The sequence below is a fragment of the Chrysemys picta genome, chromosome 8 (assembly GCF_011386835.1).
Source record: "Chrysemys picta bellii isolate R12L10 chromosome 8, ASM1138683v2, whole genome shotgun sequence".
NCBI lineage: Eukaryota > Metazoa > Chordata > Testudines > Emydidae > Chrysemys > Chrysemys picta.
The window spans coordinates 96,298,485-96,322,649 of NC_088798.1; the positions used below are offsets into that span (position 1 = coordinate 96,298,485).

At 43.5% G+C, this 24,165-nt stretch overlaps 1 protein-coding gene across 1 annotated transcript in view; it reads right to left on the reverse strand.

Moving 5' to 3' along the window:
• Positions 1–24,165, reverse strand: part of PDLIM4 (PDZ and LIM domain 4) — a 98,251-nt gene that overhangs the window by 51,814 nt on the left and 22,272 nt on the right. Inside the window, exon 3 of the mRNA XM_005311487.5 lies at positions 5,543–5,627. Within this exon, the coding sequence (XP_005311544.2) occupies positions 5,543–5,627 (85 nt within the window). The remainder of the gene's footprint in view (positions 1–5,542; positions 5,628–24,165) is intronic.

The following is a 24,165-nucleotide window of genomic DNA, read 5'->3' on the forward strand; positions in this document are numbered from 1 at the left end:
CACTCATACTACTGACCAGCCATCTGAACTAACTGTCAGTTAGTGAGAATGGGAGTTTGACCTCACAGTCTGAGACATGAGTTTCCAATCTTCATCATGCCACTAAGCTGACAGTTTTGGCAGCATGTGAGTGGTCAAGAAAATAAACATCCCATTCTTTTATTAGCACCATATGGCTGTATTTTGACTAGAGAGTCAATGCTAAAGAAACTAAGCTCAGTGGAATTTTCAGAGACTAATCTCTTCCCTCCATGGTAGCTCACTGGCATTCCCTACTTTCATTGTCTGCTGGAGAATCAGACTGCGGTTACATGTATAGTTACATTAAAAGGGGGCTGAATAGAACAGACAGTGACACTGCAGAACAAACCAAGAGATTCAAGTTTTAAATAGTAAAGGCTTCTTTCAGAAAATACTTCAAATAACAATACTACTAGTATCTGGATAGCATAAGCATTGTATGATTGGAACTTCTTCAGGGTCAGTCCCATCTCTTTGCTATACGTTTGTACACTATCTAGCACAATTCACAGAGTTTAAGGAAAGAAGGGACTATCCAGTGAACCTGACCTCCTGCATGTCACAGGCCATTACATTTCAACCAGTTATCCCTGTATTGAGCCCAATAACTTGTGTCTGACCACAGCATATCTTCCTGAAAGGCATCCAGTCTTGATTTTAAGACAACAATGGTGTTGGGGCCCTCTTGGAGTTACCACAAAACAAATAATAAGGGCCTGAGGTTTGGATTTGGCTCTGAACTTTCCCCAAGTTTGAGGATGTTTTTTCTTGGTACACCATAGAGATGGAGCCAGCCACTCAATTCAGATCCAGATATGAACATCATTAAAATCTGGATCTGTGGTTATAATTTGAACCCTTCTTTGTAAACATTCTCTATCTCTCAGACCTCTCTATTCCATGCAGAACATAGAGCAGAGGTGGGCAAACTACGGCCCATTGACCGTCCTGCCTGGCCCCCGAGCTCCTGCCCTGGAAGGCTAGCCCCCATCCCCTCCCCCGCTGCTCTCCCTCCCCCGCAGCCTCAGCTCACTGTGCCGCCGGCACAATGTTCTGGGTGGCGGGGCTGCGAGCTCTTGCCAGGCTGCCCGACCCGGTGCTCTGTGCTGTGCGGTGGCATGGCTGGCTCCAGCTGGGTGGCACGGCTGCCGGTCGTGGTGTTCTGGGCGGCGCAGCTGTAGTGCCACCAGCCACCAGTGCTCCAGGCAGCGCAATAAGGGGGCAGGGAGCAGGAGGGATTGGATAGCGGGCAGGGGAGTTCGGGGTGGTGGTCAGGGAGTGGGGGTGTGGATTGGGGCGGTCAAAGGGCGAGGAACAGGGGGGTTGAATGGGGGCAGCGGTCCCAGGGAGGCAGTCAGGAAGAAAAGGGGAGATTGGATGGGGTGGCGTGGGGCAGTCAGGGGCAGAGGTTCCCGGGGCAGTCAGGGAGAAGGGGTGGTTGGATGGGGCAGAGGTCCTGGGGGGGCTGTCAGGGAGCGAGAAGGGGGGGGTCGAATAGGGGGCGGGGGCCGGGCCACGCCTGGCTGTTTGGGGAGGCACAGTCTCCACTAACCAGCCCTCCATACAATTTTGGAAACTTGATGTGGCCCTCAGGCCAAAAAGTTTGCCCTCCCCTGACAGAGCCTTCACCACTGCATTCCATCTTTGCCAATCTCCTGCTGCAGTCTTAGCTTCCTCCCCTGGCATTTTGATAGCTTTCAATTCTGCTTCTATTGTGCATTTCCATGTTATCCTAGGGGTTCCATTCCAATGCTTGTTTTGTTATGTTATTCTGGCATTTCCTCCATGCATGTCTAGCAAGCTCCATTTTTATTCGGTAACACCCTGTCCTACTGGTTTCTGTTTGGTCCTCTCCCAGAGTTCTTTGTTTGTGATTTTTTTCTGGCCATCTGATATTGAGGATTTGTCTAAGGCAGCTGTTCATGAAAACAGGTTAGATAGTAAGGTCATAAGAAGTCTTCAAGTTTCAGCTTCATACAGTAAGACTGACTCAGCAATGGTGTTAAATATTCAACTTTAGTTGGGAGGGCAAGATTTCTGGTTCTCCAGATCAGCTTTAGAATTACAAAGGGATGTCTGGCTTTTGCTATTCCGGCTTTAATGTCTTCTTCTGTTCCACCTGTCGTACTTACAATGCTGCCCAGATATCTGCAATATCAGATCTCTTATATGCCAGTCCCAGAAAGTATTACTGGTGTTTTTTGTTGGGTGTTGAATCTCATGGTTTTAGTTTTATCTGTGTTCTCAGAGTTTGTAAACACTAATTATTATTTGTTAAAGGTATGTTTTAGTGGGATATCAGGAAAAGTTCCTAATGATGATATAGGCTGCAGAACTGAAACTCTATGGCTTGAGATAACTGCAACCAGACTTCACAGTGCACTAGCAAATAGACTGTAGGCAAGAGTCCTTCATTGACAAGATGATCCAATGAGCCATTTCAAATTCTGAGTTCTACAATTCTGACAGCACTATTTTCCCAGCGACTACCATATCAAATTAAAGGTTCTGGGATTAGTTCCCAAAGCTGTCAATGGAGGAGTCCTGGTTATATCAGGGACCATCTCTCTCTCTTTGTGACCAGGAACTTCCTTGGCAATGGAGCTATTGTGAAATGACGGAATTATCAACTACAAGAACGAGACTTGTGAGAGCTGTCTCATTGGCTGGCCCACAGTTTTTGAACTCCCGCCTGCAAGAGATTAGAATGATGTTGAATCTTACCGCCTTCCAAAGTGACCTTGGCATAATAATAAACAAACACACACTTCTTTGCATGTCACAGTGCAAAGGGGAGAAATCAGGTAGACAGCCTGCTTTTATCATTTTGGTTATGTTTAGACATCATGGGAGAAGGTGCATTAAAAACACCGTGATAGATAAAAAGTCCTTACAGAAAATTCCTTTTTTTTTTTTTTTAATTTCCATTTTATTCTTTAAATCCTTCTTTGTTTGGCAATCATTAAAACAGTGAACAGTCAAAGACTTCCAAGGTATATTTGTTCTAACGGGACAATCTAAAAGCTAAGAGAGTAAAACCTTGGAGGAAGGAAATACATGTGCTCCACATTACTGGAAAGCACAAACCCCCAAGATCTTTTCAAGGATAGTCCCCAATCTATTTTTGTGATTCATGAGCTAGCTTGCATGAAGATCTATTTATTCTTGGGTTTAAAGGCAGATTGCTTTTTCCCAGGTGCACATGAGGTTACTCATTTTGAGGCTAACTATTACTTTACAATGGGTCTTTTCTTTTTGCACTTCAATAAAGAGCCTTCGCTAAAGGGTTTGGTTTAACATTACACAGGGATAGCCTTCTGGCACATGGGCCCCTTCCCAAGTGAACATCAAAGTACTCCTGCAATCAATATTAATCCCAGCTCCGGTGGGAACTGGGGGCCTCCTGCAGCTGTAGTGTCCATAGGTATCCATGGCCACTCCTGACATGCTAGCAGTAGAACAGTACATCATAGGAAGTTTGAAGATTAAGACAACCACTTGCATCCTCTAAGGGTTCCGTTCCAATTTACTATCATTATTAGTGGTACTGTAGTGCCTAGAAATCCCATTTATGGACCAAAATCCCACTCTGCCAGGCACTGTAAAAACACAGGACAAAAGGCATAGCCTGCCCCACCTGACAGTGAGTGAGTGCCTGCCTACATTTCTTGGCACATAAGAAGTCATTGCAGTTCTGAGACAGTAGGCTCTTTGTGATTGGGACAGTGTCAATCAACACATTTGTACAGTGCCTACCACAATGAGTCCCTGATACTACACACAACCCCTGGGTGGTACTAAGTGTGTCCAGAGACTATGGCGATAAAGTCAAATATTAATTCTGTGGGCCAGTTAAAGCATGAGAAATGGCCTACTGTCTTGAAAATGGGGAGAATTTAGTCCAAGGACATATTGGAAAGGGAGGGTTGGAGTGAGAAGTCATCTGCCTTCATCAGATATTTCTACATGTTACCCTGCTGTAAATGTGTCTATGTACTTTCTGACTACTTTAGAGATTTCTAGTTTAGACATATTTGGGGTACATTTTGGTTCAGAAAAACATGGTTCTATAATAGATTAAAAGCCCACTAACTATATTTTATGTAACTTTGTCTTTTTTTTTAAAAAGTACCATATGTAATGTACATTAATAGGAAGCTCAAATCCAATCTGCTTTAAACCTCAGAAATGTTGTATCTGGCAGTCAAAATGCAGAACATTTGTTCTTAATTTAACACTGTATGCAAAGTTTTGGTCATATCCAAGTCTATCCAAAATATCTGTCGGAATATATTGCCCTAATTGATTAATTAAGCCAGCAAAGACAGAATACAAAGCCAAAGTGTATAGATCACCCTATGTCTTCAATAACTATAGAATAAATGGTGTCAACGTGACAACCTCCACAGTAGAAATTTACACACTGTTTCTTTAGAGCTAGCCAATGTTTTCCTAAAATCCTATTCGAGTCTTTTGTTAGCTGAGTTCACCATTTGTTGACCTTTCTGCTGTCAATCTTAATGCCACTTCCTCATTCTTCCCTGAAGAAAAGTCTGCTGTTTCTCATGTTTTTATGATAACTGTTCCCCACATCTTTTTAATTCTGACATCCATCTTGGACTGGATTACATATGGGGCCATGATCAGATGCTTGCAGCTATTACTGAAAATGTGTTGCCAGAGATATGCCAGTGGCATGGACACATGGTGCTGGTCTTTGGATTCTTTATAAATATTGAAGAAAGGTAAAAGATCTTCAAGAAATTTCTAAAACAAAATTGTTACAGCAATCACCTTAACAGAATAACAGCATGAACCAGCATGAATATAGCAAGTAGAAATTTTCATGGGCGAGTGTGCCATCAGCTTCTGCAGAATATAGCAGTCTACCTTGTTGCAGCAAACATAACCTTCCAAATGGTAATCTAATGTGAACCCACACAGTGTTGTCTTCCTAAGTCTGCAGGCAGACAGCTCCAGTGCCTCTTCTGCTACTGCTCAATATAGTAGGTCCTTCACACTGATCTTTAGTTGTGGGTTTTGTTCCCTAGCTATTAGGTATCTTGGTGTAAGGGGATGTGGGTGCTTTGCTGTGTGGGTGAGTGGGCAGACGGGGAGGGGAAGAAGGAGACTGATGAGAAGTTAGACTAGAGAAATGTAGTAGTGGGGGGAAGATTCTGGAGCAGAGGAAGAAGAGACTGAAAAGTAATGGGAAAGAGACAAAATACAAAATAGAAAAAGCAAGACAGAGAAGAAGGGAAATAAAGAAAAGAAAAAGAGGACAAAGACACTGACACAGGACAAGATGCACCACAGTCTGTGATACGACAGACCAGAAAACAAAGTGGAGTCAATCCCAGAAAGGCAAGAAGATATGAAATAAGTTAGAAAAACATGTTGTATAGAAAGCTGGCAGACAATAAAATATGTTACTATTAAATGGCAAGGGGCATTCTTTGGGGACATGAGAGCATGAGTGTTTTTCACCACGCTAGTAGATAGTTAATTATTGCTCCCATACCTGTGATTCTGACTCTATGTTGATCCGGTAAGCTTGTGCTTTTCCATCTTCTAGAATATTAGGAGACCAAGTCTTGCCTTCAGCCCTGCAATAGGGAATTAAACAAGAAAATTAAACAGAGAAGTTTAATGAAGAAATGCTTTCACTGGAGGTAATCGAATGCTATTCTGAAGCTCAGCAGAGTTTACATGAACATCACTCAGAAAGAGGTTTGTACCATTTGCTGCCTAAGTTACTCTTGAACCTTTCCACATCATGTGCCTGATAAAGATGACATAGTGCTTCAGTTTCTGTGCACAAATGTATCTTCAGCCATACAAAGCGAGAGTGCTGCAGCAGGCAAATGTCACTGTTCAAAGATTTTCCATGGGCCTGAACACTTTTTCCACGGAGGTATCCCAATGTACTGTAGGGATTAGCTCACTGACATATTTCTGTTCAGTTCAATGTACTGAGCACGTAGGACCTGCTTTCTGTGTCTGCTGCATTTGTTGGAAAAGCCCCTTGTTCTCCTCTCTACAGCAGAGAATTGAATGGGCATGCACAGGGTCTAGCATATGTACTGATATGTTTCACTGGCATTTGTGAGGCCAAAGAGAGCCTCTTAAGGGGGCTGAAAATTTTCAAAGGCACCTCAGAAACTGAAATGGCATGAGATGAACAGGGACAGGATTTTCAAAAGCACTGAAGTCCCATTTTCAAAAGAGAGGAAGGAATGAATCCTTTGACTTTCAGTGATATTTAAGAGCCTAAGTGCCTATGTCACTTTTGAAAATGGGACTTAGCAGCTTTTGAAATTCTTGGCCCTGGTCTTCTCATGCCATTTCAATTTCTCAGGATTGAATACTAGGATCTTCTATTTGATTCAGTTTTTAAAAAAAAAAAAGAACGTTGTATTTACTGAGGTATTTACATGACACGCCCCACCCCTGAATCACTGAAATGTCTAAGTGCCTCCCAAATATTTATCCTCGCAACACTCCTGAGGTAGGATAATATTATCCCCATTTTACAAATGGGGAACTGAGGCTGAGGGAGATCCAGTGATTTGCCGTCCCATAGGACGTCTATGGCAAAACTAGGAACTGAACCTTAATATCCCAGGTACAAGGCTAATGCCTTAACTACAAGGCCATTCTTCCTCACTGCTGAACCCGTGGATCCAAAGGAGCCTACAGTAGCTGTTTCTAACATGTCGTTCAGAGCAGTGTAGACTATTTGTTAATAACACGATCAGATCAATATAGCTATTGTGAACACATAACGCTGGAAAAACATTATTCCAATTTTTAAAAAACTGCATTAGTTTGTCAATAACTAATATAACAGTAATCTTCTGCACTTATGTCAAACCTTTCCTCCAAGAATATCAAAATGTGCTAATAGCCAGACAAGCTGAGGCCCATCAAAGTCATAGGAACAGTTTCTTAGAGATTTTTGTATTCCCTTAGTCCTGGAGTCACCAAGAGCTTGATAAAGGTTAACTTACACTGGCTGGTAACAAGACTCCTCCCTCAGGAGCCATTACGCAGCTGGGGAATCACCAGAGCACAACGATCCACCCCAAAGCTCCAGCCCACTCCGCCCCTTCCCCCGAGTCCCCACCCTTACTCCGCCTCTTCCCGCCCCTCCTCCAAGACCTCTGACCTGCCCACTGCTCACTGCCCTCCCCCAATCACCTACCCCTAGCTGCCAAACAGCTGATCGGTGGCTCCCCGGAACAGCTGTGGCTGGTGGGTGCTGAGCACCCACTACTTTTTTTCCCATGGCTGCTTGAGCTCCGGTGCACCCATGGAGTTCATGCCTATGGGGCCATGTACCTGGTCTGCAAAGGTTTCTGAACAACTTAGCTCTTTCTGAGGGAATTTCCTTGGGAGGGGATGATAGGGTCCAAAGATTGCATTTTGCCCCAGTCATTTTAACTTGAAGGAATCTGTTGCCTGGGTCTGCCTCTCTCTCTCATCTTCATCATGTGCTTTATTCATGCAACACAGAACTTTTTGTTTAATCTCAGGAGCCACATGCAGATAATTTTTGGAAAATGTGACAAGTTTGTTTAAACTAATAGGTGTAGCTTATTTGCTGCAGCCAAGAATCCCTTCGCTGGACTCTACCCCCAATTTGCCACACACCACAGCTGAATTTCATTTAATTATTTGCAGCATCTCAGTTTGGAAAACAAGAAAGGCACAGTTTTATCCCAGGAATTTTTGACTTGAATTCTTCCCTACTTCCTGTCTTTTTCTAGAGCCAGGGCCTGATCCAAAGCTCAGTGAAGTCAATGCAAAGTCTCCCATGGACTTCAACAGGCTTCGAACACACCCAAAAGCTCCATGCTTTTATTTTTCCACATTGTTTGCTGTCTCTGAGTCTAGTTTTTGCAACACAAGGACACTTGTTATTTTTCATAGCTGGATATTTTACTCTAACAAAACTACCTGTACAGATGCCCCCCAACGTACGCAATCGTTCCGTTCCAGAAAGCCTTGCGTAACTCGAATTTTGCGTAAGTTGGACACCTATACCCGCACGTTATGCAAAAATTTCCACAACTCGAAAATCCTATTTCTGGCTTATGGAACTTTTTCTGTAAGTGCGAATTTGTGTAAGTCGGGTCTTGTGTAACCCGGGGAGCATCTGTATTATAATGACTAGATGCTAGGGAGAGGAACCCCCCTTGTAACTCAAGTCTGTCCCTAGAAATGTTTTACTGTTCAGCATCCCTTGTCCTAGGGGTGGCTGATCCTCCCAGGAATCTTAGCATTCCTAACACTCCTAAGCTTGATCTTTACCATAATCTACTACTGTGTGTTTGCTGCTCCTACTTTGAGTATTTCATTTTGAGGTGGCAGAACAGGAAAATATCTAGGTACTTTGTTCGAGGGTGTGGTGGGGGGAAAGGACCATCATAATTTCAATTTTTTCCCCCTGCATTAAATTAGTTTGACATTTGTTCAGATGGGAATCAGACAGTTATGAACTTCCTGCTCTGATCTGCTTTGGAGACCAAATGCAATTTAAGAAGAAGCCCTAAGATTGCAACAAATCCAGCAAATAAAAGAGGAAGGATTCATAAAGTGATTTCAGTTCTAAAAGATAAAGTGATAAGCAACAGCATGTTCTCTCTGCCTTAAGCTGCCTAAGGGATATAGTCATCTCTAACTGCCGAACTGTGATTTCTCAGTTCTCCCTGACTCAGGCCTTGGCTACACTTGCAGCTGTACAGCGCTGTGAGGTAAACCTGTCTTCGTACAGCTGAGTAGGGAAAGCGCTGCAGTCTGTCCACACTGACAGCTGACAGCAGTGGCGTGGCCACACTTGCAACATTTGCAGCTGTGTTGGGAGCGGTGCATTATGGGCAGCTATCCCAGCATTCATGTGGCTGCAACGTGCTTTTCAAAACGGGGGGGGGGGGGGGGGCGGGGAGGGGGCGGGAGTGTGACAGGGAGTGTGGGAGGAGAGAGAGAGTGCTTTTTTGGAGCATGTCAGCACTCTATTTTGCAAGTTCTGAACTCCCAGCCCCCTGCTCATTCATTCATTCACTCACTCACTCAAAGCAAACAGCAAACTGTTTGCTTTTTCTCTGTGATACGAGCTTTGAAACAGGCACTTCCGCATTCCTGCAGCCGGTCACAACAATGGAGAGGACTGGTCACTTGACAAGGTGATCAGTACAGCGCTGCAGGTTGATTCCTGGTACACACTCACAGGGGAGAGTCGTAGCCACGCCGCTGTATCTCTTATGCTTCTCGGGGAGGTGGAGTACCTGCAGCGGTGTACCCAGGGAGATACAGCGCTGTAAGTGCCTTGCCAGTGTAGCCGGTCAGTGAGTTACAGCGCTGTAACTCGCAAGTGTAACCAAGGCCTCAGAAACAAAGAGATCCTGTTGTGTGTATTCAAGGTTTCTTTTTAGATGTATCATGAAAGATAGGGTTGGAATTTAGTCCCCAGGTTCACGCATGAAATCCTATCTGTCGCTGGAGCTTTTTTAAAAAAAAAAATCAAACTTGAGACTTTTTCTCCATATCAACATGTCTGGCCCACAAGAAAAATGGATTTCTGATTTCAGCTGCATCAGGGTTTGGCCCGAATGGAAGATGATTTTGGTTTTATCACTTCTACCAAATAACTATCTAGAAGGGGCAGCACCGGGCCAAATTCTGATCTCAGTGACACTTACCAAGAGAGTTACTCTGCATTTATACCAGTGTGGCCCAATGTCTGTAAGGAGGTGCTGTAGAGCAGAACTAATTGAAAAAACTCCAGCAAATAAAAGTCTGAAAAGTGGAAAATGTTGACCTGTCCAGACAATAAGTCACCCTCAGACACACCCGAATCCCCACAGAAATACCCAATTCCAGGCTACTTCCATTCTACTCTGGGGCCTGCGTGTGCATGGCCTGTCTGCAGATATTCAGTGATTGGGGAAGGGATGCAAGCAGCCTTTATTCCTTTGCATAATCTGCATAAAGGCCAGGCCAAAGTTGAAGGGCTGCTCTCACTGAGCCTACATGGGGGCTCACAGAGCCCCATCAAGGAGAGGTCCTTAGCTCCAATGCCACTCTGCACCTGCCCACTGAATGAGGCCCGCAGCATGCAGAGGGGAGTAAGCCGCACTCCATAAAGAGGTAATAGTAGCAGCCCTATTCCCCCTATTCCCCCAGAGCAGTGGGGAGCTCAGGAAGGAATCTTAGGGTCAGGGCAGCTCCATGCCACCCCCAAAGCAGGGCTGTGCCTTAAAGCACAATTGAGCCCTTGCTGTATGTAACAAAAATCAGACTTTTCTAATGTAGTAGGGGATATATTAGGCCTCTCGCTTGTCTGTTTCTAGTAGGCTGCTTAATTCACAGCTCAGGGCGGGCAAAGTGTTTTCAGACGTGCTGTATTATATCGAAAGGAATTAAAGTCAGGTATGCGGAAGTCAATACCTTGTATCAACAATGCTCTACTTTAATTGAATATCTTCTACAACTATACTAAGAAAATAATTCTACCTGCATTCTGCCATGCCATCAATATATAGTTCTGTGGGAACAGAGCCATTGACAAGACATTATTAAAAAGCCAGAAGAAACTGTAGTCACCCTTTATCCTGCATTATTAATTTTTTGTCTAGTTGACTCACTGTCATTTTAGAAAAATTGCTTGCATACAGTCACATATTTACCAAAAGCTTTTTCACCTGGTAACAATCTGGAAGTCTTGTTCTCTTCATTTGCAGAATTGCTTTAAAGTCATGGGAATGCTTGGATCTTACTGTATTTCTAATTCCTCCACCCCCTTGCAAACGAAATCTTAACATTTGGGAAAAAGGCCAAGGACAGCCTTGGACGCTGCAGTCCTTTGTTTAACAACAGAACAGGTGCGACCATGCACAGCAGCTGTGCAAGCTTCCCAACACAATCATACCATTGTGCCCCATCCCTGGCCTGCCGGGGTCACCTTTAGGGGGGAGGGATTAGTTCAGTGTCCACGCTCATCAAGACATTTGCATCTCTGATTAGACGACAAGTAAACAGAGAATGTGGGTTTTAGGGTATGGACACTGGTCCACTAGGAACTGGACTGAAAACACCAGCTGCGACGGCTACTGCTCATAATCCCAAGGGGTAATTTCCCCTAGATAACTACAGAATGTTGGTTCAATTACTACAAAGCCACATAAGACTATCCTCTACCTCAGCAATAGAGTTAAAACGTCACACAACCAGATAAACATGGATGGGAACTGGAAGGAGTGGGTAGGAAAGAAAATGTATGGAATATTCTCTAGGAATCCTGGGCTGCTCAGAAGTTAGATGATTCCTTCCCCGAGGTGAGTTAATTTTATGGAGTCCAGTTCAGCAAAGCACTTAAGCATATGCAAAACTCTAAGCATCTGCTTAAAGTTATGCACATGTTTAAATTCTCCCCTACTTATCACAGCACTTAAGTGCACACTTAAAGTAAAGCACATAGTCCTGTCTTTTTTCCAGGCTCACTGAGGCCACGTCTACACTACCCGCCGGATCGGCGGGTAGTAATCAATCTATCAGGGATCGATTTATCGCATCTCATCTAGAAGTGATAAATCGATCCCTGAATCGACACCCGTACTCCACCTCGGCAGGAGGAGTAAGCGGAGTCGACGGGGGAGCTGCGGCGGTTGACTTGCCGCCATGAGGACGGTCAGGTAAGTTGAACTAAGATACTTCAACTTCAGCTACGCGAATAGCGTAGCTGAAGTTGCGTATCTTAGATTGATCCCCCCCTTAGTGTAGACCAGCCCTGAGAGTAGCTAATCCAGCCCTGGAGCTTCAGGGATTCACAAGGAAGTTCCTGGGACTTGGGAAGTACAGAACGCTTGGGCTCATTCACCCACCTTGCCTTTTACAGAGCACTTCAATAACTTTTTGTGGAACTGGAGAGTTTCACTTCCTCCTCCCTTCCTTCTCCCAGCTAAACTGGTACATTGTCTTCTGGGCTTTGCACAGCCAGGATATTTTTTTGCTGGATCAAACCCTGAGGAGTTCCAAAGGGGAAACTGTGATTCACTTTTTTTCAGTGGCACATTTACTGGAAACTTGGGACCGTCACATATAGTAATATTTCCCATATCCCAGCAATATTACTGCATGATTTCCAGCAACTGTACCCAAGACATTACCCTCCAGGGAGCCTTATTAAACTTTTATAGTACTGGAAACAGTCAGAATGCAAAAGGAAATTGACCATGCAAAGTTCTGGAGAGTTTTAGGGGTAAATTTCCAGAAGGGCCATTACCAGGCCACCTTTTGTGAGCACACAATGCCTGTCCATTTGAGGTAAAATTCATCTCACGCAGAGAACCAGCAAGGCCTCTCAAACCTGCCTTAAGAGGAACTTAAATGGTGCATAGGCCTCATGCTGGCCCTTTGCACTGGAGTGAATTATATCCTTTCGTAGGACTACATGCATGAGTAAGGCAAGCACGATCTGGCTCTTAATCTTTGCACAAGGCTCCAGATGACATCAATGGGAATTCAACGGCAGGGCAGAATTTGGCTCTTTATGATTTTTAACCCCAACTCTAACTTTTGGTTACACATCTAAAAGGGACTGTAAAAATGGGTTCCATGTATATTCTCTCCCTAGTATATCAATCATATCAAGTCTGATCTGAGTGCAAGTTGGAATTCCTAACTCCTGTAAACTCATCCTGGCTCTGTAATTCAAGGTGCGATCATTCTGCATCGGGAGCTCAGTTAGCTATTCTGCTGATGATGTAAGGGGCAGAATGGAACTTCGTTTACTCTCCCATAGCTGTTGGTTTTGGAAGGCAAAGAAGGGCAAAAAGCAGTAAACATTTATGTTTGACTCTGAAGTAGGCCTATTAGAATGAGAGGTTTTGGTAAGTGGCGTTTTAACATAGTTACTTTTCAGATTAATGCAATTCAATTCAGGAGAGTACAGAAAAATCAATTAAAGATGCATGTGGTATATTTGTGCACCTGTTCCACCTCTGGGTCTCAGGAGACCCACGATTTCAGGAAAAATGGATACTTGAGGTAACTGTCTGTATGTGTGATTACACTGCAAAGTAACCATTCCCAACTATTTTACACTGAAAGTACCCCAACGTTGGGTCTCATATAAGTCACAATTTGGAAATAGTTTAGGATAAAAAAAATCCATTGTGCTCTTTCAAGCTGACAAAAAGTAGAAATATAGGAAGTTGAAAGGCAACTTGAAATCTACATAATATGATTAACCAAGGTCTGCCTTTTACAGCAAAATTTAAGAATATTTTTTAGGCAAGCTACCTATTTTCAAGAGTTCATATTTACAGCAAAATGTATTCTTTGTGATGAATCCTTGTACTTGTCAGACTTGCAAACAGTGGACTGTTGGCTATTTGTGTGTACTATATAATGTGTTTTGTGGTCTGGTTCACAGACTTTTTAGGGCTTGTGCCTTCAACTCATAGTCTTCAATGGGAGTTATGAGTGCTCAGTACATTGTAGGATCATGTGATTTATTCAATCAACCCTGGAAACAGCAGAACTCTAGTATTAACAGGCTATAAAGGGAAAGGAGCGCGAGGGTGTGGGAGTATAGTTATTTTTACTATACTTCAAAACCAAATTTTTCCACATCTTTGTCTATTATAGGGGTGTATATATATGAGACAGAGAGTGCCTTCCTAGTTCAAGCTTCTTTTCATTATTTATATAACTCAAAAACACCTTCTATTACAAATAAATGAACCTAGGCAAGATTTACCATACAATGATTTTATCATCAATTTACTTTTTTTTTTAAATTGAAATCTCTGGCCTCCAGTCAAATGCAAAGGTTTGATGATTAAATATCAGAATGTCCATGGAGCGTTTCTGCGAGAAAGAACTCTGCACGCAGTGCTGATTAATAAAAAGAACCTCTTCTTTAAACAGCAGCCGTAAACCTACCATTTTACTCTTCTTTGGCAATTTCAGGATGATGAATGAGCCATATATTACGCTACCTTGGCTCCAAAGGAAAAGATGACATAGAAGCATGCCAGCTGAGTTATAAGATGTCATCCTAAATTGTTCTGCTAAATCTTCATTTACACCCTCACTTACTTTCTCCCACATAAACCAGAAGACATGTGCCATTAGTAGCTTACTAAGCCCACTTGAACTCTTGCCCTTGGATCTGAAAGCCATTAACCATGACCCTAATGTCTGCCCCCTTTCATAGGAATGCCTAGGTAATTTCTCATACATTACATCAGTAACCACATGTGAATCAGTTATACAAGCTGGCTTCATTCAGGGGCTGAGGAATATTTTCCTCTGCTTCATTTCTGAACAAATGGGCTACTGTATTACTTTGTTTGCCCCAGCATGGGTGTCCTTGAATGGCCTCACACACCAAAGGCAAAATCTTGCTCTTGCTGAAGCCAGTAAGAGTTTTGCCATTGACTTCAATGGGAACGGAATCGGGCCCCCTCAGCATAGTTAGATAGAAAGCAGCCTCTTATAAAAGCATGGTATAGTCCTCTAACAGAGGACAGATCAGAGATTAAACACATACCATACAGCCTTGCACTGGAGTCAGTATGGAGGCAGACAGCTCCAGCTGGAGCTAGAAGAGACGTTGTGCCGGAGTCAACATTGGCTCCTGGAGCTCCACAAAGCCTCTATAGCAGTGTTTCTCAACCTTTTTGATACCAGAGACTGGCTTGCTGCCTTCCTCAACTGCGTCCGGGAGATCTAGGGTACCGGCGCTGGTCCACAGACTTGGTCCACAGACTGGTTGTTGAGAAACACTGTTCTACAGCATCATTGAAAAGGCTGAAACATCCATTCCTCAATGCACGTGGCCAGCCCAGGGGAGTTAGGGCATTACCTCACGCTCTCTGGAAGGAAAGCCACCACATAGTCCTTGTGGATGGGATAGCACAGGTACCAAAGGAATCTCCTTGCACCCTCTCTCCTTCCTTGCAGACCTGTGCAGGACTGGGCACAAACTTGTCAAGAGCTTCCTAGTTATGTCTATTGAGGGCAATGGGAGCAGATCAGGCCCTCAGTCTTCAGTTCCAATGCAATTATGTATCCACTGGTATCACTTGTCTCCTACTGAAAGAATGCCACAAATCTTAGGCAACTGTAAAGAGAGCAGATGCCATTTGGAAAAACGAAATTCCCAGTGCTCTGCCTTCTTCTGGCTTTGAAATCTATAAGTAGCCTGGACATTTAGCTAACAGTACCTTCTAGCCACTGCTTCTCCCAGCACTGCTTCTTAGCATGCTTAGCGCAACAAGCCTCAGGTGGCATCTGACCAGGATTCATCACCGAATTTGGTCAGCTGGATGGATCGTTAGCTTCCCTGGGGTGGTACTGATGGGGAGTGCAATGTGAACGCTGATTCATACCCCCCCCCCCAGCACTAAAATAACCAACAACCACCACCTCTTATCTATACTCTATCAGGTCCAAACTCAACACCATTTTACAAAACTACAGAAATCAAGCCAGAATCAATACTTTCAAACTTGGGTCCCCAAAGTTAGGCACCTGAAGTGGGGTCTGCACGTTGCTGAACACCCTCCACTCCTGCCAAAATCAACTGAGGGTGCTTGGCACCCTGTAGGAAGGCACCTTAAACATTAACCCACCTCACAAACTGGTCTGATTTTCTGCACACCCGCCATTCTGTTCGATTTGAGAACCTCTGAAAACCACTCAACAACTCTGACAATAAAGACACTTAATTAGGTGGCCAACCCTGGGGATGCAAGCACTGCTTTTTGGTGACCAGGAGGCTGTATCACCACCAGTCCTGCTTTAAGCGACCCAGTTCTCATTCCTGGGACACAGATCTGACAATCCTTGTATTCTTCGAAGGTAGAAATGCCAGTTTCCACATGGCACATGCATTAAGACAGCGAAGTTAACTCATGCCCAGTCATATAAAATATCAGGTGTGCCCAAGGGGGACTTAGGTTACGAGTGCCATGAGAACTTCCTTACAGGTCCTCCTTTTAAAATTTCAACCAGGGTTTTCATCCCTGATACTCTGAGATGCAGCACAGTCACTTTTGTCTATGCTGCTGTTCCCCTTGCACCTCAGTTCTTTTTGGCTGCTTGACAGCACAGCTCCTCCAGGTGTCCTGCTGCCGGGGATCTCCCTAATTGCCAGCTGCCTCCAAAGTCCAATGCTGAAGGTTTCTACAGTTGGCAGATAATGGGGGAAATGTGTCACCCCTTCCCCAATTGTTGGGTTGTTCTTTGGTTTGAAGGGCTACCAGACGGCACACTTGGATGACAAGGAGTATGTGTCAAAGCTAGGAATAGAACCTAATGTTAAGGGATGTGGATGCCTAATTCTCAGTTAAAATCAAGGATACTTAGTTGTCAAAATCCCCTGGGCAGCTCTGACTATCTCAGCTTAAATGTCTTGGCACTCCAGCCCCTGCTGTAATCACTACAGCATTTTTAGTGAATAGTACCCAGTGTAGGAAGGCAATATCATATAGTTTCCATATTATATAATCTTATCTTTTGCTAGGCAAAGAAAGAAAGAAAGAAAGAAAGAAAGAAAGAAAGAAAGAAAGAAAGAAAGAAAGAAAGAAAGAAAGAAAGAAAGCTAGCTAGCTCCAGGTTTGGCTTTACTTTGTGTTTTCATTTAAAAACAAAACTGAACACAAAAGGTAAACAAGTCAGTTATAGTACTCATCATCCAGTATAAATAATACAGCATGCCCTGTATGTTAGCATTTGCTATGAAGATTTTTATGTGTAGCACAAATACTGTAAAATAGGAATTTGCTAATAATCTGAAGAGAAACTCTGCTTTGACTTCTTGAGGTTTAGCCAGCAGACATTACTCATATGAGCATATTTTAATTATTGGTATTTTTTGTGCTGCTCTTCTACTGAACAGTCAAGCTGGGTAGATATTGCAAAAAAAGATTCCATGAATATTTACTCAAATTCCTATGTGATTTCACCTTGGCTATTGTCATGTTCCCTTTGTGATCACTCATCACCAATGGTCCTGTGATCCAGTGTAACTGGCATGGATGTTCATACCTGTGAATTTCAAAATTGCATGTGTGTTTGTATTTGTGCTGGGAGTGTTTATGCAGCTATCCAATCAGGGAATAGAAAAAATAAATTACAGCTTATCTGACCCATCATAACCAACACTGCTCTTCTGTCAACTACACAGAGAACTATTTGCAATCGATCCATGAAGTCATCTCTGCCCCTTATCAACAGATCTCACATGATGGTGAAAGACCTACTGCTTGAGTTGCTCCCTCCAAAATATTGTTCAGGTGCATAGGCTGGGCAGCACAGGAAAGTTTTCACTGCCTATGCTGCACCAACTCTGTGCTGAATACATTTTCAGTCACTCTGGGTTTTTATACCATGCACACCAGCACAGTATCTGAGTGCCTTATATGACCCAGTTTTACAGACGGGCTGTGCAACCCCCAACTCCCAAAGTCAATGAGGGATGTGGTTGATCAGCACCTCTAAAACACAGGCCGTTAGTGTTGGTGTCAGTGTGTCCAGGGCTGTTAATCTGTTTTCTTTCAAAAGATCAGATTTCTTTCTTTTTTATAAATTATTCATCCAGTCTCTGATTTTCCTGCTGAACTTTTCAGTGGGAGTCAAAGGGTATTTGATGAACACAATTTGGAAACAAAACAATCTTGTTACATATCTGAATAGCACATAATGTCGAGAGTTCAGTGAGAAAAGGGTACTGGATGGAAAGCCCCAAAAGAAACAAAAGGATGAAAGATGTTCATTGAGAGGTCCTCTACTCTCTTTACATGATGAATAGTCACACTGGATTTGGGTGATGCCTTATTTGGCAAAATATTTGCAGCACCAAATTCCATAAGTACTCACTCAGCAGATACAAAAGAGTAACAAAAAAATAAATAACCCTGCTATCTCAAACATGTTTCACTCACACATCCCCCACTTTTGTTTTAATTTGTGAGCTAAAAAATAAGCAAATAAAAAAAAAAAGATTTTTGCTGACCTGCAAATTACTTTTTAGCTAGAAGAAAACAAAGAAGTGAAAGACGTCAAGGACACAACTTGGAAAACGTTCACATAATCACTGAGATAGGAGGGCGTCAGGGTAAGAATTCCGCATCTCAGAAATACGTGCAGTACTTGCACAGGAGTAAGAAGTCGTCAACACCCTGCATCTTGGTGTCCTTTTAGAACTCAGTTCAAAGCAAACCCTTAAAGAGCTAGATTCTCAGCTGGTGCAGTGCAAAGCCAATGAAAAATACCACAAAAGAGGCTGGCCTTTTGTACCTCCAGCCCTGATCAGAAATGGAAGTGGCTCAAATCTCACGGAAAACTTGACCCTGGAAGAACTCCAGACGAATTGGACAGACTCAAGTTGTACTGTATGCTTGTCTGGACCATATCCAAACCTTTGATGGTTTACCAATCATGAAGTTAACGTGTGTCAGCTGACTGTATTGGCTGCTATGGAAAGGTCTATCCTCTTAACCCAAAGCCGGAAAGAAAATTAAGTAAGTAACCGTAAGAGTGTTTTGGCTCAGGAATGGCTACAGTTGACAGAGACAGTGCTGTTGGGCATTATTTTGCCCTAGGCATCTCCCAACCAGCTTTCTGGACATGTGATGGCTGGGCTGGAGCCTCATTAGCGAAAGGGAGCCCTTAAAGGGGAAGACTCCCTCCCAGAAGCCATGCTGGGGGTCGGTGAGCCAGACCTGTGGAGGTGGCAGCTCTCAGCCCCAATTGCTGGTGGTGGTGTGGAATGGGGAGCGGTGGCAGCACCTTTAGAGAGGTAGAACTCCTCTGCAGAGGTGGCCAGGTTGGTGTGTGCCAGCTCTCTACCACTGCTACTGTGGTGGGAGCCAGAGTTACAGCCATACTTGTGCAGCTTCCAAGTGGTGCAGAGTTGGGGGGGCCTGGCCAGAGGCACCCTACAAAAACTGGCACCTAACCAGCTACCTATGCAACCTATCCTAATGCAGACCTGGAGGCTGAGAGCACAGTGCAAGGACACCAGTGTCCCATATGCAAATCTACTGCCTCTGTTTTTTCATAGACAGATGAAAGTGAATGTCAGCCTGCACCGAGTCAGCTAACTGACTTCTAATGCATGGGAAACTTGCAGATTTTCACTACTGTGAGGATAGTAACACTAGACAATTAAAAAAAAAATCCTTGTTATCCCCAGAGGTAGTTCCCTCACTCAAATGATCTCACTTCTTTCTTAGAAAGGCAGCTCTTGAATGGTGATTCATTTTCACTGATGACATAGACCTGGATCAGACTTCAGCAATGACTAACTATTGGGCAAGATTATCTGGAACTCAACAGATCATTCAGGACTGAGCAGAGAAATCCAACAACCATGTCACCAAACACTCAGTTTGGGCCAAGCTAAAAATAGAGCTAATGAAGTGTTACTATAGTTGCTTGCCTTACTGTACAAAATAAACTATTCAATTTTTCCTATCAGGAGAAAGGCCTTATTTAAATATTACACTAATTAACTTATATTGGCACAATAGCCTCAAGGGTATATTTTCTTTATAAAGAACTACGTATTCATATATGAAAGAACTGCACGATCCAGTCTAAGGGTATGTCTTCACTACCGGCCGGATCGGCGGGCAGCTATCAATCCAGCAGGGATCGATTTATCGCATCTAGTCTAGACACGATAAATCGATCCCCGAGCACTCTCCCGTCAACTCCTGCACTCCAGCTCGGCGAGAGGCGCAGGCGGAGTCGATGGGGGAGCGGCAGCAGTCGACTCACCGTGATGAAGACACCATGGTAAGTCGATCTAAGTACGTCGACTTCAGCTACATAATTCACAAAGCTGAAGTTGCGTAACTTAGATCGATCCCCCACCCGCCCCCCCCAGTGTAGACCAGGCCTAAGTTAAAGCACATAGAAAATGGTGACTTTGGATCCAACTCTGTCCTCGGGTACATCAGTATTACTCTTGTGGAAGTCAATGGAAATTGTGTATGGATGCCTGGGTCCTTTTATCTCCCCAATAACTGGCCACATGTTATCAGGTGCTTATACAGTTTGCCGTCCTGTGTAATAGAGGCTGAAGAATTTCACCCATCCATTGCTGCATCAAGGTGTTAACTTGTGGTTGAGTTAGAGCATCTCATTTAGAAAGACGTCAAATCCCATATAAAGACTTCAGGGCCGCAATTTTTAAAGGTATTTAGGTGTAGCTGCACTCAGCATTACGACCCCTGACTGCTTTCAGAACCTAAATCTTATTTTTAAAAGAGATTTAGGCACTTATGAGCCTCATAAGTGCCTAAATCTCTTTTGAAAATGAGATTTAGACTCCTAAATCAGTTATATGTTACAATACTGAGCATAGTAATACTTAAATATCTTTAAAAATCTAATCCCAAACTATAGAATCTGCTACATCTCTTGGTAAGTTGTTGCAAAGAACTTAATTACCCTGACTGTTAAAAATGTGTGTCCAATTTATTTCTAGTCTAAATTTACCTGGTTTCAGCTTCTGGCCATTGGATCTTGTCATGCCTTTGTCTGCTAAACTAAAGAGTCATCTACAATCAGAAATCTTCCATAGCAACCTACAGACCATGATCAAGTAATCTCTTAGCCTTCTCTTTGAAAAACTAAATAGACTGAGCTTCCATAAAGCAGCTTGACTGGCTGTAAGATCCTCTGCCTGAGAACCTGAGGACCCTGTGTAATAAAGATTGTTATAGTGTTCTGGTGCCAGCATCCCGGGTCTTCAAACGTAATATATTAGTTACTCTGTATACACTTGAATCTGATCATAACAATGGCCTGATCCAGCTCTCATTAAAGTTAATGGAAAGACTCTGACTGACATCAGTAGGGGGTTTGTTTGTGCCCTTCGTGAATTCACATAGGATGATACTCCATTTTAGTGGACTGAGAGCTTCATTTCAATGCATTTCAGTGGAGGGTCACCTACAGTGAAGCTTTACTCCAGCATAAGAAGGTTCCACTGTGCTAGTCCCCTTGAAGAATATAAGAACGGCCGTACCGGGTCAGACCAAAGGGCCATCCACCCCAGCATCCTGTCTGCCGACGGTGGCCAATGCCAGGTGCCCCAGAGGGAGTGAACCTAACAAGTAATGATCAAGTGATCTCTCTCCTGTCATCCATCTCCACCCTCTGACAAACAGAAGCTAGGGACACTATTCCTTACCCATCCTGGCTAATAGCCATTAATGGACTTAACCTCCATGAATTTATCTAGTTCTCTTTTAAACCCTGTTATAGTCCTAGCCTTCACAACCTCCTCAGGCAAGGAGTTCCACAGGTTGACTGTGCGCTGTGTGAAGAAGAACTTCCTTTTATTTGTTTTAAACCTGCTGCCCATTAATTTCATTTGGTGGCCCCTACTTCTTATATTATGGGAACAAGTAAATAACTTTTCCTTATTCACTTTCTCCTCACCACTCATGATTTTATATACCTCTATCATATCCCCCCTTAGTCTCCTCTTTTCCAAGCTGAAAAGTCCTAGCCTCTTTAATCTCTCCTCATATGGGACCCGTTCCAAACCCTTAATCATTTTAGTTAGCCCCTTGAAACATTGTAGTTCCAAGGGGAAATGGTAAAGCAGAGAAGGAGCACAGAAGTGTTACCACCTTGTGTGGAGAGGAGTAAAGAGAAATCCCTGTTTCCCAGTCTCACTACAGCCCCACTTTGTGACGAGATAGGCCACTCTTACTAAAGCCACTCCCTGTGGGAAGCAGAGAGATGTGGCAGACCTGATAGATCCTCTCTTGTTATATGAAACTCTGCTCTTGATGAAGCTTTCTGTGAAACAAACCACTTTGAGGCAAGGTGTATATATATATATATATATATATATATACACACACACACACACACACTCTGTTCCTCCAGGACCTCGCACAATGGGGTCCAAACTTGATCAGGGTCTCTGGGTACTACTAAAATATTAATGTTGAAAGAGAGTTCTACTTTATTTATGATAGCTGTTTATAAATGACCAAACTGTACACATAGGAATAAGGCTATGGCTTTGTGAAACACCAATAACTAGTTACTTAGATTTCAGACCAGGTTTTAAGGTCCAAAAATCTAAACAATTTTTAAAAGGAAGTATAAACAGTGAATGGTAGCTCTTTACATAAGGAAATGCCTTTTCAACATGAAGTGGAAAATCTTATAAATGTACTTATATCTATCACAGATCACATTAATGACTAATGTGCCTCATAAAATTCACTCATTTTGGCTGGACAATTATAGTAAATTTGTGATTTAATTAGAAACATTTGGCCAGGGAATGAATTCCGGTGGAAAGAAAAACAAAATCCATTTACATGAACTTTTGTTTTGCTTTAAATCATTCCTAAAAGTTTAAACACTCAGCAGAGCTTGGGAAGTGTGCTAAGGCACGTAGACGAAAGAGATTAAGGTAATAGGTGCTATGTATGTGGTGCTTCTCCAAGCCCAGATTTCAGTCCCAAGAGTGCTCCCGTTGAAATCAACAGGAGTTTTTCAGTGGGAACAGGCCTGGATGTTTAGACATGTAAATCTGCTTCTGCCAAAAGCCCTACAGTGTGCTCATGCAAATTCAAATACAAATGACCTGGAATATATATTGCCATATCTACCTTTTCTATAACGTCATTTTAAAAGCATTTGTTTACCTGGAGCAGATACACAAACCACTGGGGCACATTAAGAAACAAACCTATTGATACACTATGGTGTCATTCTTTATTCTGAGACCAGTCACCAGTCTTTTGCAGATGTACCAACTTTGCATGATATCCTGGGACAAACTGGCTGATGCAAATAGGAAAGAACGGTTAAAAAATAATAAAATGTATAAATGAAGCCCTGGTCCCAGTGGCCTGCTCCCTGGACAAACAGAGGCAGGAACTGTTGCAGAGGCAGCATGCTTAGCCTTTTGGTGGGAGAGGAAGGAATACTTGGGGCTTGTCTACACTTGAAATGCTACAGTGGCACAGCTGCGCCGCTGTAGCATTGCAGTGTAGACACTACCTACACAGACAGCAGGCATTCTCCCACTGACATAGGCAATCCACCTCCCTGAGAAGCGGTAGCTAGGTCGACAGAAGAATTCTTCCACTGACCTAGCACTGTCTACACTGGGAATGAAGTCAGTTTAACTACATCAGTCAGGGTTGTGGATTTTTTACCCAGCGATGAAGCTAGTATAGACTAGCCCTTAGACCACCTTTGTACAGGAACACTCAGGAGAGTTAAAGTGAATCAGCTAAAAGATGTGAAGTCAATATGCATAAATTAAAGGGTGTTCCATTCAGGAGTAAAGTGGCCATAATTTGCTGTAATTTAATCCTCGTCTGAGGATTCCAGGGTGGATTAAGGGCTTGTCCATGGGAACAATTAGTTCGCCGCAAACTGGGGTGTGAATTTACCCCGCACTAGCCTGCCTTAGACTATCTGTCCGTGTGGACCTATTGATGCACATTAACAGTTAATGTGCTTTGACAAGCCCTTAATCCTCCCTGGAATCCTTGGACAAGGATTAAATTACAGTGAACTACGTACTACGGCCACTTTATTCCTGAATGAAATGCCCTTTAATTTATGCATGTTGACTTCACACCTTTAGTAGATTCACTTTTAACTTCACTGAGTGTCCCCATGTAGACAAGCCCTTAGGGTCACTCAGGCCTTGGCTACACTGGCGCTGTACAGCGCTGCAACTTGCTGCGCTCAGGGGTGTGAAAACGCCCCCCCAGAGCAGCGAGTGCAGCGCTGTAAAGCACCAGTGTAATCAGAGCCTGCAGCACTGGACACTCGCTCGCAGCGCTGCAAGCTACTCCCCTCAGAGAGGTGGAGTACATACAGCGCTGCGAGAGCTCTTTTACAGCACTGCCGGCGCGACTACACTTGCGCTTCACGAGTGTAGCCAAGCGTAGCCCAGGCCTCAGATGTGATTATTTCAGGGCATTAAGATGTCACATCATATCTGCTCCAACACGAACTGCCTTCTAGTCCTCCCTAGCTAGGAAAGAGGCTACAGCTCAGAGATTCAGAGGAAAACAGGAAGGTGCTCATGGTTGCCATGTGGTTGCAGAAGAGCACCTCAAGGAAGGGGACATTTAG